Below are 7,796 nucleotides of genomic sequence, written 5' to 3' on the forward strand. Positions count from 1 at the left end.
GCCTAGGCGCCCCGTCGGCTCCCCGGGCACACGCGGCGGCCCCGCGGGCGGAGGGGCCCCTGGCCTCCCCGGCGGCTGACTGGCTGCCTGTCCCCGTGCGCCGCAGCCCCCCATCAGCACCCCACGCCGCTCCGACTCGGCCATCTCCGTCCGCTCCCTGCACTCGGAGTCCAGCATGTCCCTGCGCTCCACGTTCTCGCTGCCTGAGGAGGAGGAGGAGCCGGTAGGTGTGTCCGCCTGGCAGGCGGCCCCGGGTGGGGGGGGGGTCCGGCCTCCTCCCCCACGTGTGCTCTTCCCCCTTTTCAGTCCCAGGGCACTCCCCCCCCCCGCCCACGGCACCCGGTTTGGGGAGTGAGGGCGGCGACTGTGTGGGGTCTTCTGGTCTCCATCACCGCCAGAGAGCAGGCACCCACGGCCAAGGGTGCGGCTGGGGGGCCTTCCCTGCCTCGGACCCGTCACGCTAAGGCTCCCCGCACCCTGGCACCCTCACGTTGCCCCACCCGTCCTAGGAGCCGCTGGTGTTTGCTGAGCAGCCCTCGGTGAAGCTGTGCTGCCAGCTGTGCTGTGGCGTGTTCAAGGACCCTGTGATCACCACGTGCGGGGTGAGGCCGCCCCCCCTTGACACGGCCGCCCGGCGGCCGCCCTCGGTGCGGGCACGGGGCAGGGCGGCTCTGCGGCCATGCCCCGAGCCCACTCATTGTCTCCACAGCACACGTTCTGTCGAAGATGCGCCTTGAAGTCAGGTAGGGCCGCCGCCCCCACACCCAGCTCCGGCCACCTCATTCCCCCGCTTGGGAGGGGTCCCTCCGGAGAGGTCCCAGCCCAGCCCCAGCACTGATTACGCCCCCGGCACATGGTGGCTTCCCCCTAGTGCTGCCCCCAGCCTGTCTGCCATGGGGTGCTCGGGCCAGACTCCAGATCTCGACAGGCGAAGCGGTGAGACCCACAGCTCTGGCCTCCCGGCCTCAGCACCAGCTGTCTCCAGCAAGCGTGCCCTCGCCACAGGGCTGCCCACCTCACCCTCTCCGGCCCAGGCGTTCCTTCCGGGCTCGGCCCCACCTCCCCCTGCCCTGTCCCAGACTCCCGAGTCAGCCCAGAGGCCTTCAGTCCCCCTTGGTGGCCCAGCTGTGCCTCCATCCTACTTCTGGCACGTCAGTGGGGCAGGTAGATGGGCGCATCGGGGCCCAGACAGAGGCCCAGGGCAGCCAACCTGGGGAGGGGAGAGTGTTCACGCCTGCCACGCGGGGACTCCCCAGGGGACGGCCGGGTGGACGGTGGGGTCAGCACGCCCTCCCCTGCAGAGAAGTGCCCCGTGGACCACGCCAAGCTGACGGTGGTGGTGAACAACATCGCGGTGGCCGAGCAGATCGGGGAGCTGTTCGTCCACTGCAGGCACGGCTGCCGGGCGGCGGGGGCCGGGAAGCCCGCCACCTTTGAGGTGGACCCCCGGGGGTGTCCCTTCACCATCAAGCTCAGCGCTCGGAAGTAAGTGCTCTCCTGGGCCCCGGGCCCCGCCTCCCAGAGGTGCCCAGAACCAACCGGTGCCTCGGGGACTCAGCCCACCGCCCGGGGGTGCTGAGAGCCTGTGCCTCGGGGTCTCACACCCCCCTCCCAAAGGGACCACGAGGGCAGCTGTGACTACAGGCCTGTGCGGTGCCCGAACAACCCCAGCTGCCCACCCCTCCTCAAGATGAACCTGGAGGCCCACCTCAAGGAGTGTGAGCACATCAAGTGTCCCCACTCCAAGTACGGGTGAGTGGGCAGGGTGGGCATTCCGCGCTGCCCTGGGCGGGCGGGCGGGTGGGGCCTCCGGGCTGGCATTCACAGTCCCTCCTTCAGCGAACCCTGTGGAGATCGGCTTGTGTGTTGGGTGCTGGGGAGCCAGCCAGGGTCCTGGGGAGACCAACCTTAGCAGGAGCCACACCACCAGCTGTGTAGTTACAAACTGAGGTACAGGTGCCGTGAAGCAGGAACCTGAGCCCACAGGAACGCAGAGGGGTCGGAGTGGCCAGGGGGCTGGGAGGCCAGGGAAGGCGGGCCCTGGGAACTGACGCCTGTGTAGGTGTGAGCCAAAGACCATCGTGAGGGCTTGGGGCAGCTGCACGGGCATGAGTGAGGTGGAGAGCAGGGGTGGCGGTGGGAAGGTGCGGCAGGCGCCGGGAGGCTGTCGAAGGGCGTGGAGGAGCCCTTCAAGGGCTTTAAGCGGGTGCAGAAGGACTCGGTTTCTTTCCAAAGTGGCCTGCTGGGTGCTGAGTGAGAGCAGGACGGATGGGCAGGCAGAGGTGTGGGGAGGTGGGCGGAGAGGTGGGCAGGGTGGCCGTCCTGTCCCTCCAGGTGCACGTTCATCGGGAATCAGGACACGTATGAGACGCACCTGGAGACCTGCCGCTTCGAGGGCCTCAAGGAGTTCCTGCAGCAGACAGACGACCGCTTCCACGAGATGCACGTGGCGCTGGCCCAGAAGGACCAGGAGATCGCCTTCCTGCGCTCCATGCTGGGCAAGCTCTCGGAGAAGATTGACCAGCTGGAGAAGAGCCTGGAGCTCAAGTTCGGTGAGGGCATCGCCCAGAGAGGCAGGGGTGCGGGTGGCCCCTCTTCCCAGTCCCTGACACCCTCTTCCTTGCCACTCAGACGTCCTAGACGAAAACCAGAGCAAGCTCAGTGAGGACCTCATGGAGTTCCGGAGGGATGCATCCATGCTGAATGTGAGCAGGACGGGGCCACATACAGGGGTGGGGGGAGGTGGGGGGTGCAGGAGTGCCCCTCAGCCTGGGTTCCAGAAGGAGGGTTGCTCCCCTGCCCCCGGGGTTCTGGTGTCTGTGCTGGGGAAGGCCGCTGCCTCTGCGTGGGGGCAGAGGGCTTCGGAACCACAGCCAGCGTGCCCTCTACCCTTGATCTTGGCAGGACGAGCTGTCCCACATCAATGCGAGGCTCAACACGGGCATCCTCGGATGTGAGTACGGGCCTACCGCTGCCCCCTCCGCTGCCCTTGGGCGCCCCTGGGCCCTCACCAGCCCCTCCCACCTCCACAGCCTATGACCCGCAACAGATCTTCAAGTGCAAAGGAACCTTCGTGGGCCACCAGGGCCCTGTTTGGTGTCTCTGTGTCTACTCCATGGGGGACCTGCTCTTCAGTGGCTCCTCTGACAAGACCATCAAGGTGAGCGGGCTCTTGCCCAGGGGGGTGGTCCACGCCTGGGGGTGGGTGGGCGGTGGGCACTGCCTGCCCAGCTGCACCCGCTCTGGACTGCCTGCACTCGCCTTCCCTCTTTTTTCCCATCCTGCTGCCCCGAGCATTGGGCCAACCCTGCTGGCACACACCCTGACCGTGGCCTCTGCAGGTGTGGGATACGTGTACCACCTACAAGTGCCAGAAGACGCTAGAAGGCCATGACGGCATTGTGCTGGCACTCTGTATCCAGGGGTGAGTGAGGGCACCCGTGGTGGCCATGTGGAGCCAGGGATGGGAGATGCTGGGCTGCCCACGACGGGCCGTGAGCTCCTTGCAGGTGGCTGTGTCGATCCTTCCTGCGGGGCACCCTCATCCTTGAGCAGGGCCAGATGGCTGGGCAGTGGCACGGGGGCCTCCCTGTCTGGAGACGTCCGTTTACAGCGGGTGACCCCGGCGCCGGGGCGCCTCGGGGCGGTGGGAGCTCAGCCACCACTCGCTGGCCTGTAGCCAGAGCCTCAGGGCCAGGACCCCAGAGTCGCCGACCCGGCTACCCCCTCACGCGCAGGGTAGCCGCTTCTCCACCTTCTCGCCTGTCTTGTGTCATGAGACTTCGTCGTGGGAGCGAGAGGGAGAGGGAGAGGCGCTCCCAGCCCGCAGCAGTGTGGCTGTCGGCAGCACCCGCAGGGTAGTTACCTGGCAGCTCGCTGTGGGACGCTTGCCAGGCAGGCGGCAGGGGTCAGGCTTCCACCCCCCCGAGGTCCCCGCGCCGGGACGGGAAGGCCGAGGGCTCAGGGTCCCTGGCGGCTTCCTGGCGGCCGCACGGGCGGGCGAGGAGGGCGGCCCCTCCCGCCCTGAACCCGCGGCTCCGCTCCCGCAGGTGCAAGCTGTACAGCGGCTCGGCGGACTGCACCATTATCGTGAGTGGGGCGTGCTCTCGGGGGGCGGGGCCGGGGCCGCCCGGCTTCCGGGGAACCTCCCCCCCAGCTTCCGGGGCCCCGGGCATGCCATGCCGCCAGCGGCCTGAGGCTCCCTGTGGGGCTTGCCTCCAGGTGTGGGACATCCAGAACCTGCAGAAGGTGAACACGATCCGGGCCCACGACAACCCCGTGTGCACGCTAGTCTCCTCACACAACATGCTCTTCAGCGGCTCCCTGAAGGCCATTAAGGTCAGGCCGGGCCTCCTGTGGGCACGCAGAGGGGCGTAGGGCCGCCGGATGCCCGCGCCCCAGCCCGCACCAATGGCTGTCCTTGCAGGTCTGGGATATCGTGGGCACCGAACTGAAGCTGAAGAAGGAGCTCACGGGCCTCAACCACTGGGTGCGGGCGCTGGTGGCCGCCCAGAGCTACCTGTACAGCGGCTCCTACCAGACAATCAAGGTGCGTCCACACGCACTTCGAGGGGGGAAGACTCTCGGCCTCGCCGGCCCCTGGGGGCTCTGCCTGCCCTGCCGCCAGGGTGGGGACGCCCTGACACACATCCTGGGTGACGGGTGGGCTGGTTGGGGTCCAAACCCCCAGGGCCCCTGAGGGTGAGGTGCCTGGCCTGGGATTGACCGGCTTGAGCTTGTCTGTAGATCTGGGACATCCGGACCCTCGACTGCATCCACGTCCTGCAGACATCTGGCGGCAGCGTCTACTCTATCGCTGTGACGAATCACCACATCGTCTGTGGCACCTACGAGAACCTCATCCATGTATGTAAGGCGGGCACCTAGGGGCAGGGCCTGCCTCCGGGCCCCCATCCTCCCTGGAGCCTGTGGCTCTGACCTCCCTGCACCACTTTCTCAGGTGTGGGACATTGAATCCAAGGAGCAGGTGCGGACCCTGACGGGCCACGTTGGCACTGTGTACGCCCTGGCGGTCATCTCCACACCGGACCAGACCAAAGTCTTCAGCGCGTCCTATGACCGGTCTCTCAGGGTGCGTGTCGGTCTAGTGATGGCGGGAGGCTCTCGGCGGGCAGTCGGGCCCGGGCGCCTGGCCTTCATATCGTGTGTGCCCCCAGGTCTGGAGCATGGACAACATGATCTGCACGCAGACCCTGCTGCGCCACCAGGGCAGTGTGACCGCGCTGGCTGTGTCCCGGGGCCGGCTCTTCTCGGGGGCTGTGGACAGCACTGTGAAGGTCAGTGCCTCCGCTCAGGTCTTCCAAAGGGGCTGCATGTGTGGAGCTGGGGGCGGGGAGCAAGGAGCTAGGAGCAGAGGGCAGGTGTGGACGGCAGGCAGTGTGGGGGCAGCACGGCCAGAGGGGTGGCTGAAACAGAGCCGTTTCTCCGCAGGTCTGGACTTGCTAACAGAACCCAGACCAGTGTCGGCTTTCCCTGGGGCCTCCCTAGGCCTGGCCACACCAGGCTGGCCACATGAGGGGTCTCAAGGGGCGCTCACTGCCTTCCCTGTGGGGACAGGCAGGCAGGCAGGGTGGCTCACATGGCCAGGCCATGCCCTCCCCACCCTGTGCCCAGCGAGCCTCCCTCTGCTTGGTCCTGTGATCGTCGCTGCCAGGACAGTGCCCAGCCCCTCCCACTGGGTGCCAGGTACGATGCTCACCCGGCCCACCTTCCATCCCCACCCCAGATGGACTGTGGGCCTTTTTACTCACCTTTTCTACTGTTTTTAGACTGTATATAGATTTGATTACTTGTTGACTGAAATAAAAGCTGCACAGACCGTGGCCGTGAGTGGGGCTAGTCCTTGGGGTGGTGGGAGGGCCGCACCGGAATGCCGTTGTGCTCAGGCCCCCGCAGCCGGGCTGGGGGGGGGGGCGGCGGAGGGAGGGGCCGCAGAAAGGCTCTTCCTGTCAGCTCCAGCATGTGGCCGTCTTGGTGACTTGCCTTCCCTGGCAGGAGCAAGCTAGACCCCCATTCTCCGCACCCCACGTCCCCAAGAAGTGCGCCAGGCAGCTCTGTTTTCTGCTGTTTATTGGCAGCTGACAGTAGCTCCCTGCCCAGAACCCCCCTCCCCACTTGCTGGAGCCCCCGCCTGGGCCGCCCGTTGAAGAGGGGCCAGGTGCACCCACCTGGGGAAGTCTCAGGGCATGCCAGCTGGAAAGGGCCCACACGCTCAGATGCCACCTTGGATGACCCCTTCCGCCCGCCCTCATGACAACCGCTGGTTTTCGGCGTTTTTAAATTGTTTTTCTGTTTTTTTTTTTTAAGAAATGTCAAAGTTGTGCCCAACACATGTGGATCAGCAAACACAATAGAGGAGGCCAGTCAGTACTTTTTGGAAAAGTGAGAGAGGAAGAGAGAGGGAGGGCAAGAACGACCACACGACACAGCCTTGGACCATGAGCAGAAGCGTCCATGGGAACTCAGATGGGGGAGGGCAGGCTGTCTGTACGGGGCCAGCGAGGAGCCCTGAGGAGGGAGGGTCGGGCACACCCTCACACACGCCACACGCAGCCTGGCATGCACGCCCTGCACCCACCGAGCTCACCCAGCTGGCGCGCCCACATTGCACGCACAGCTCCCCCGAGGCCCCGGCGCGCCTCACACCAGCACCCTGGGAGAGCAGGGAGCCCCTCCCCACCGGCCCCACGGTGTGGGGGACACAGCCCGGCAGCGAGCAAGGCACATCCTTCAAGTTCTTCAGACGCGGAGAAGTTAGGGGAGAGAGGGGAGGCCCTAGCGGAGCACGGACCCTCCTGGACCCCGGCCTCCTGTTTGTGCTACTGGGCCAGGTGTCCTAGACAGAGGGAGGTAAGGATGGACAGACAGACAGCCAGGACCTCTAACAGCTTTTGTCTTGAGCTAGACTTCAGTGTCCTTATAGTTGGTAAATGGTTTTCTATAGAATCAATAATATTTTTCTTTCTTTAAATATATATTTGTTAAAGTTATACCTTTTTGTTTCTCTGGGGAAATCTGCCTCAGCTCATTCCCAATAAATTAATACTCTCGATAGCTTATATTCTGGGGGGTACAGTGGGGCAGGGGGCGTGATCCCGGCCCCAGCCTCAGCCCCTTGTGCTGCGCTGGAGCGGCTGGCAGAAGTCCCCATTGGGCAGTTCTGTGCTGGGCATAGGCCTGTGCTCTGCCACAGATTGGGGAGGGGGCCAAAGCGGCCATCGGCCTCCCACTGCCTCCCAGGGCAGACCCAGCCTGGCCTCAGGGCAGGGGGCCAGGGGCTGCCCCTCCTCACCACAGCAGGCGGAGCCTGGCGCGGGTGGGCAGGTGGCCCAGCAGTTATTGCACAGGGAGCAGCAGACAGGGACGGGCACCCGCCGGGCAGCAGCATTTACTTAGGGCCCTCAGGTCCCCTGGCCAGGCAGTCCTCCAGGCCGTCCGTCCGGCCTGGGCCCAGGGGGCAGGAGTTGTGCTTGTGCAGGGGATGGGCAGCAGGGCCTGCCCCTGCCCGCCTGGCCCCCGTCGGCCCTCCGCCCTGCCCGCTCGCGCTGCGCCCGGAGGTGCCCACCCTGAGGTAAAGGTCAGTGTGCGGGCTGGGCGCGGGCGGGCCCGACATGAGCAGCCGCGTCACTCCAGCATGGCGTCCAGCTGGTCGGCCAGGTCGTCGAACATGCTGCCTATGTCGTCCAGTATGCTGCCAGTGCTCTTCTCCTCCGCCGAGGAGGGGCTGGGGGCGGACGCGGCGTGAGCGGGCGGGGCCGGCGCGGGACGCCCGGCCC

At 66.2% G+C, this 7,796-nt stretch overlaps 2 protein-coding genes across 5 annotated transcripts in view; one reads left to right on the forward strand and one right to left on the reverse strand.

Annotated features, from left to right (window-relative positions):
- TRAF7 (TNF receptor associated factor 7) overlaps window positions 1-5,843 on the forward strand; it is a 17,057-nt gene extending 11,214 nt beyond the window's left edge. For all 4 annotated transcript variants that reach the window (XM_029946314.1, XM_029946317.1, XM_029946315.1 and 1 more), the window contains exons 5-21: window positions 107-223; window positions 510-602; window positions 710-743; window positions 1,302-1,485; window positions 1,618-1,752; window positions 2,335-2,552; window positions 2,632-2,705; window positions 2,905-2,953; window positions 3,033-3,160; window positions 3,342-3,424; window positions 4,050-4,089; window positions 4,222-4,338; window positions 4,427-4,549; window positions 4,747-4,866; window positions 4,961-5,092; window positions 5,178-5,297; window positions 5,452-5,843. In XM_029946314.1, the coding sequence (XP_029802174.1) occupies window positions 107-223; window positions 510-602; window positions 710-743; window positions 1,302-1,485; window positions 1,618-1,752; window positions 2,335-2,552; window positions 2,632-2,705; window positions 2,905-2,953; window positions 3,033-3,160; window positions 3,342-3,424; window positions 4,050-4,089; window positions 4,222-4,338; window positions 4,427-4,549; window positions 4,747-4,866; window positions 4,961-5,092; window positions 5,178-5,297; window positions 5,452-5,466 (1,782 nt within the window). In that variant the 3' untranslated portion in view covers window positions 5,467-5,843. The remainder of the gene's footprint in view (window positions 1-106; window positions 224-509; window positions 603-709; window positions 744-1,301; window positions 1,486-1,617; window positions 1,753-2,334; window positions 2,553-2,631; window positions 2,706-2,904; window positions 2,954-3,032; window positions 3,161-3,341; window positions 3,425-4,049; window positions 4,090-4,221; window positions 4,339-4,426; window positions 4,550-4,746; window positions 4,867-4,960; window positions 5,093-5,177; window positions 5,298-5,451) is intronic.
- A 1,801-nt stretch (window positions 5,844-7,644) lies between these two features.
- The window catches only part of CASKIN1 (CASK interacting protein 1), a 9,032-nt gene continuing 8,880 nt past the window's right edge, over window positions 7,645-7,796 (reverse strand). Inside the window, exon 18 of the mRNA XM_029949425.1 lies at window positions 7,645-7,728. Within this exon, the coding sequence (XP_029805285.1) occupies window positions 7,645-7,728 (84 nt within the window). The remainder of the gene's footprint in view (window positions 7,729-7,796) is intronic.

The sequence above is a fragment of the Suricata suricatta genome, chromosome 8, assembly GCF_006229205.1.
Source record: "Suricata suricatta isolate VVHF042 chromosome 8, meerkat_22Aug2017_6uvM2_HiC, whole genome shotgun sequence".
NCBI classification, from domain to species: Eukaryota; Metazoa; Chordata; class Mammalia; order Carnivora; family Herpestidae; genus Suricata; species Suricata suricatta.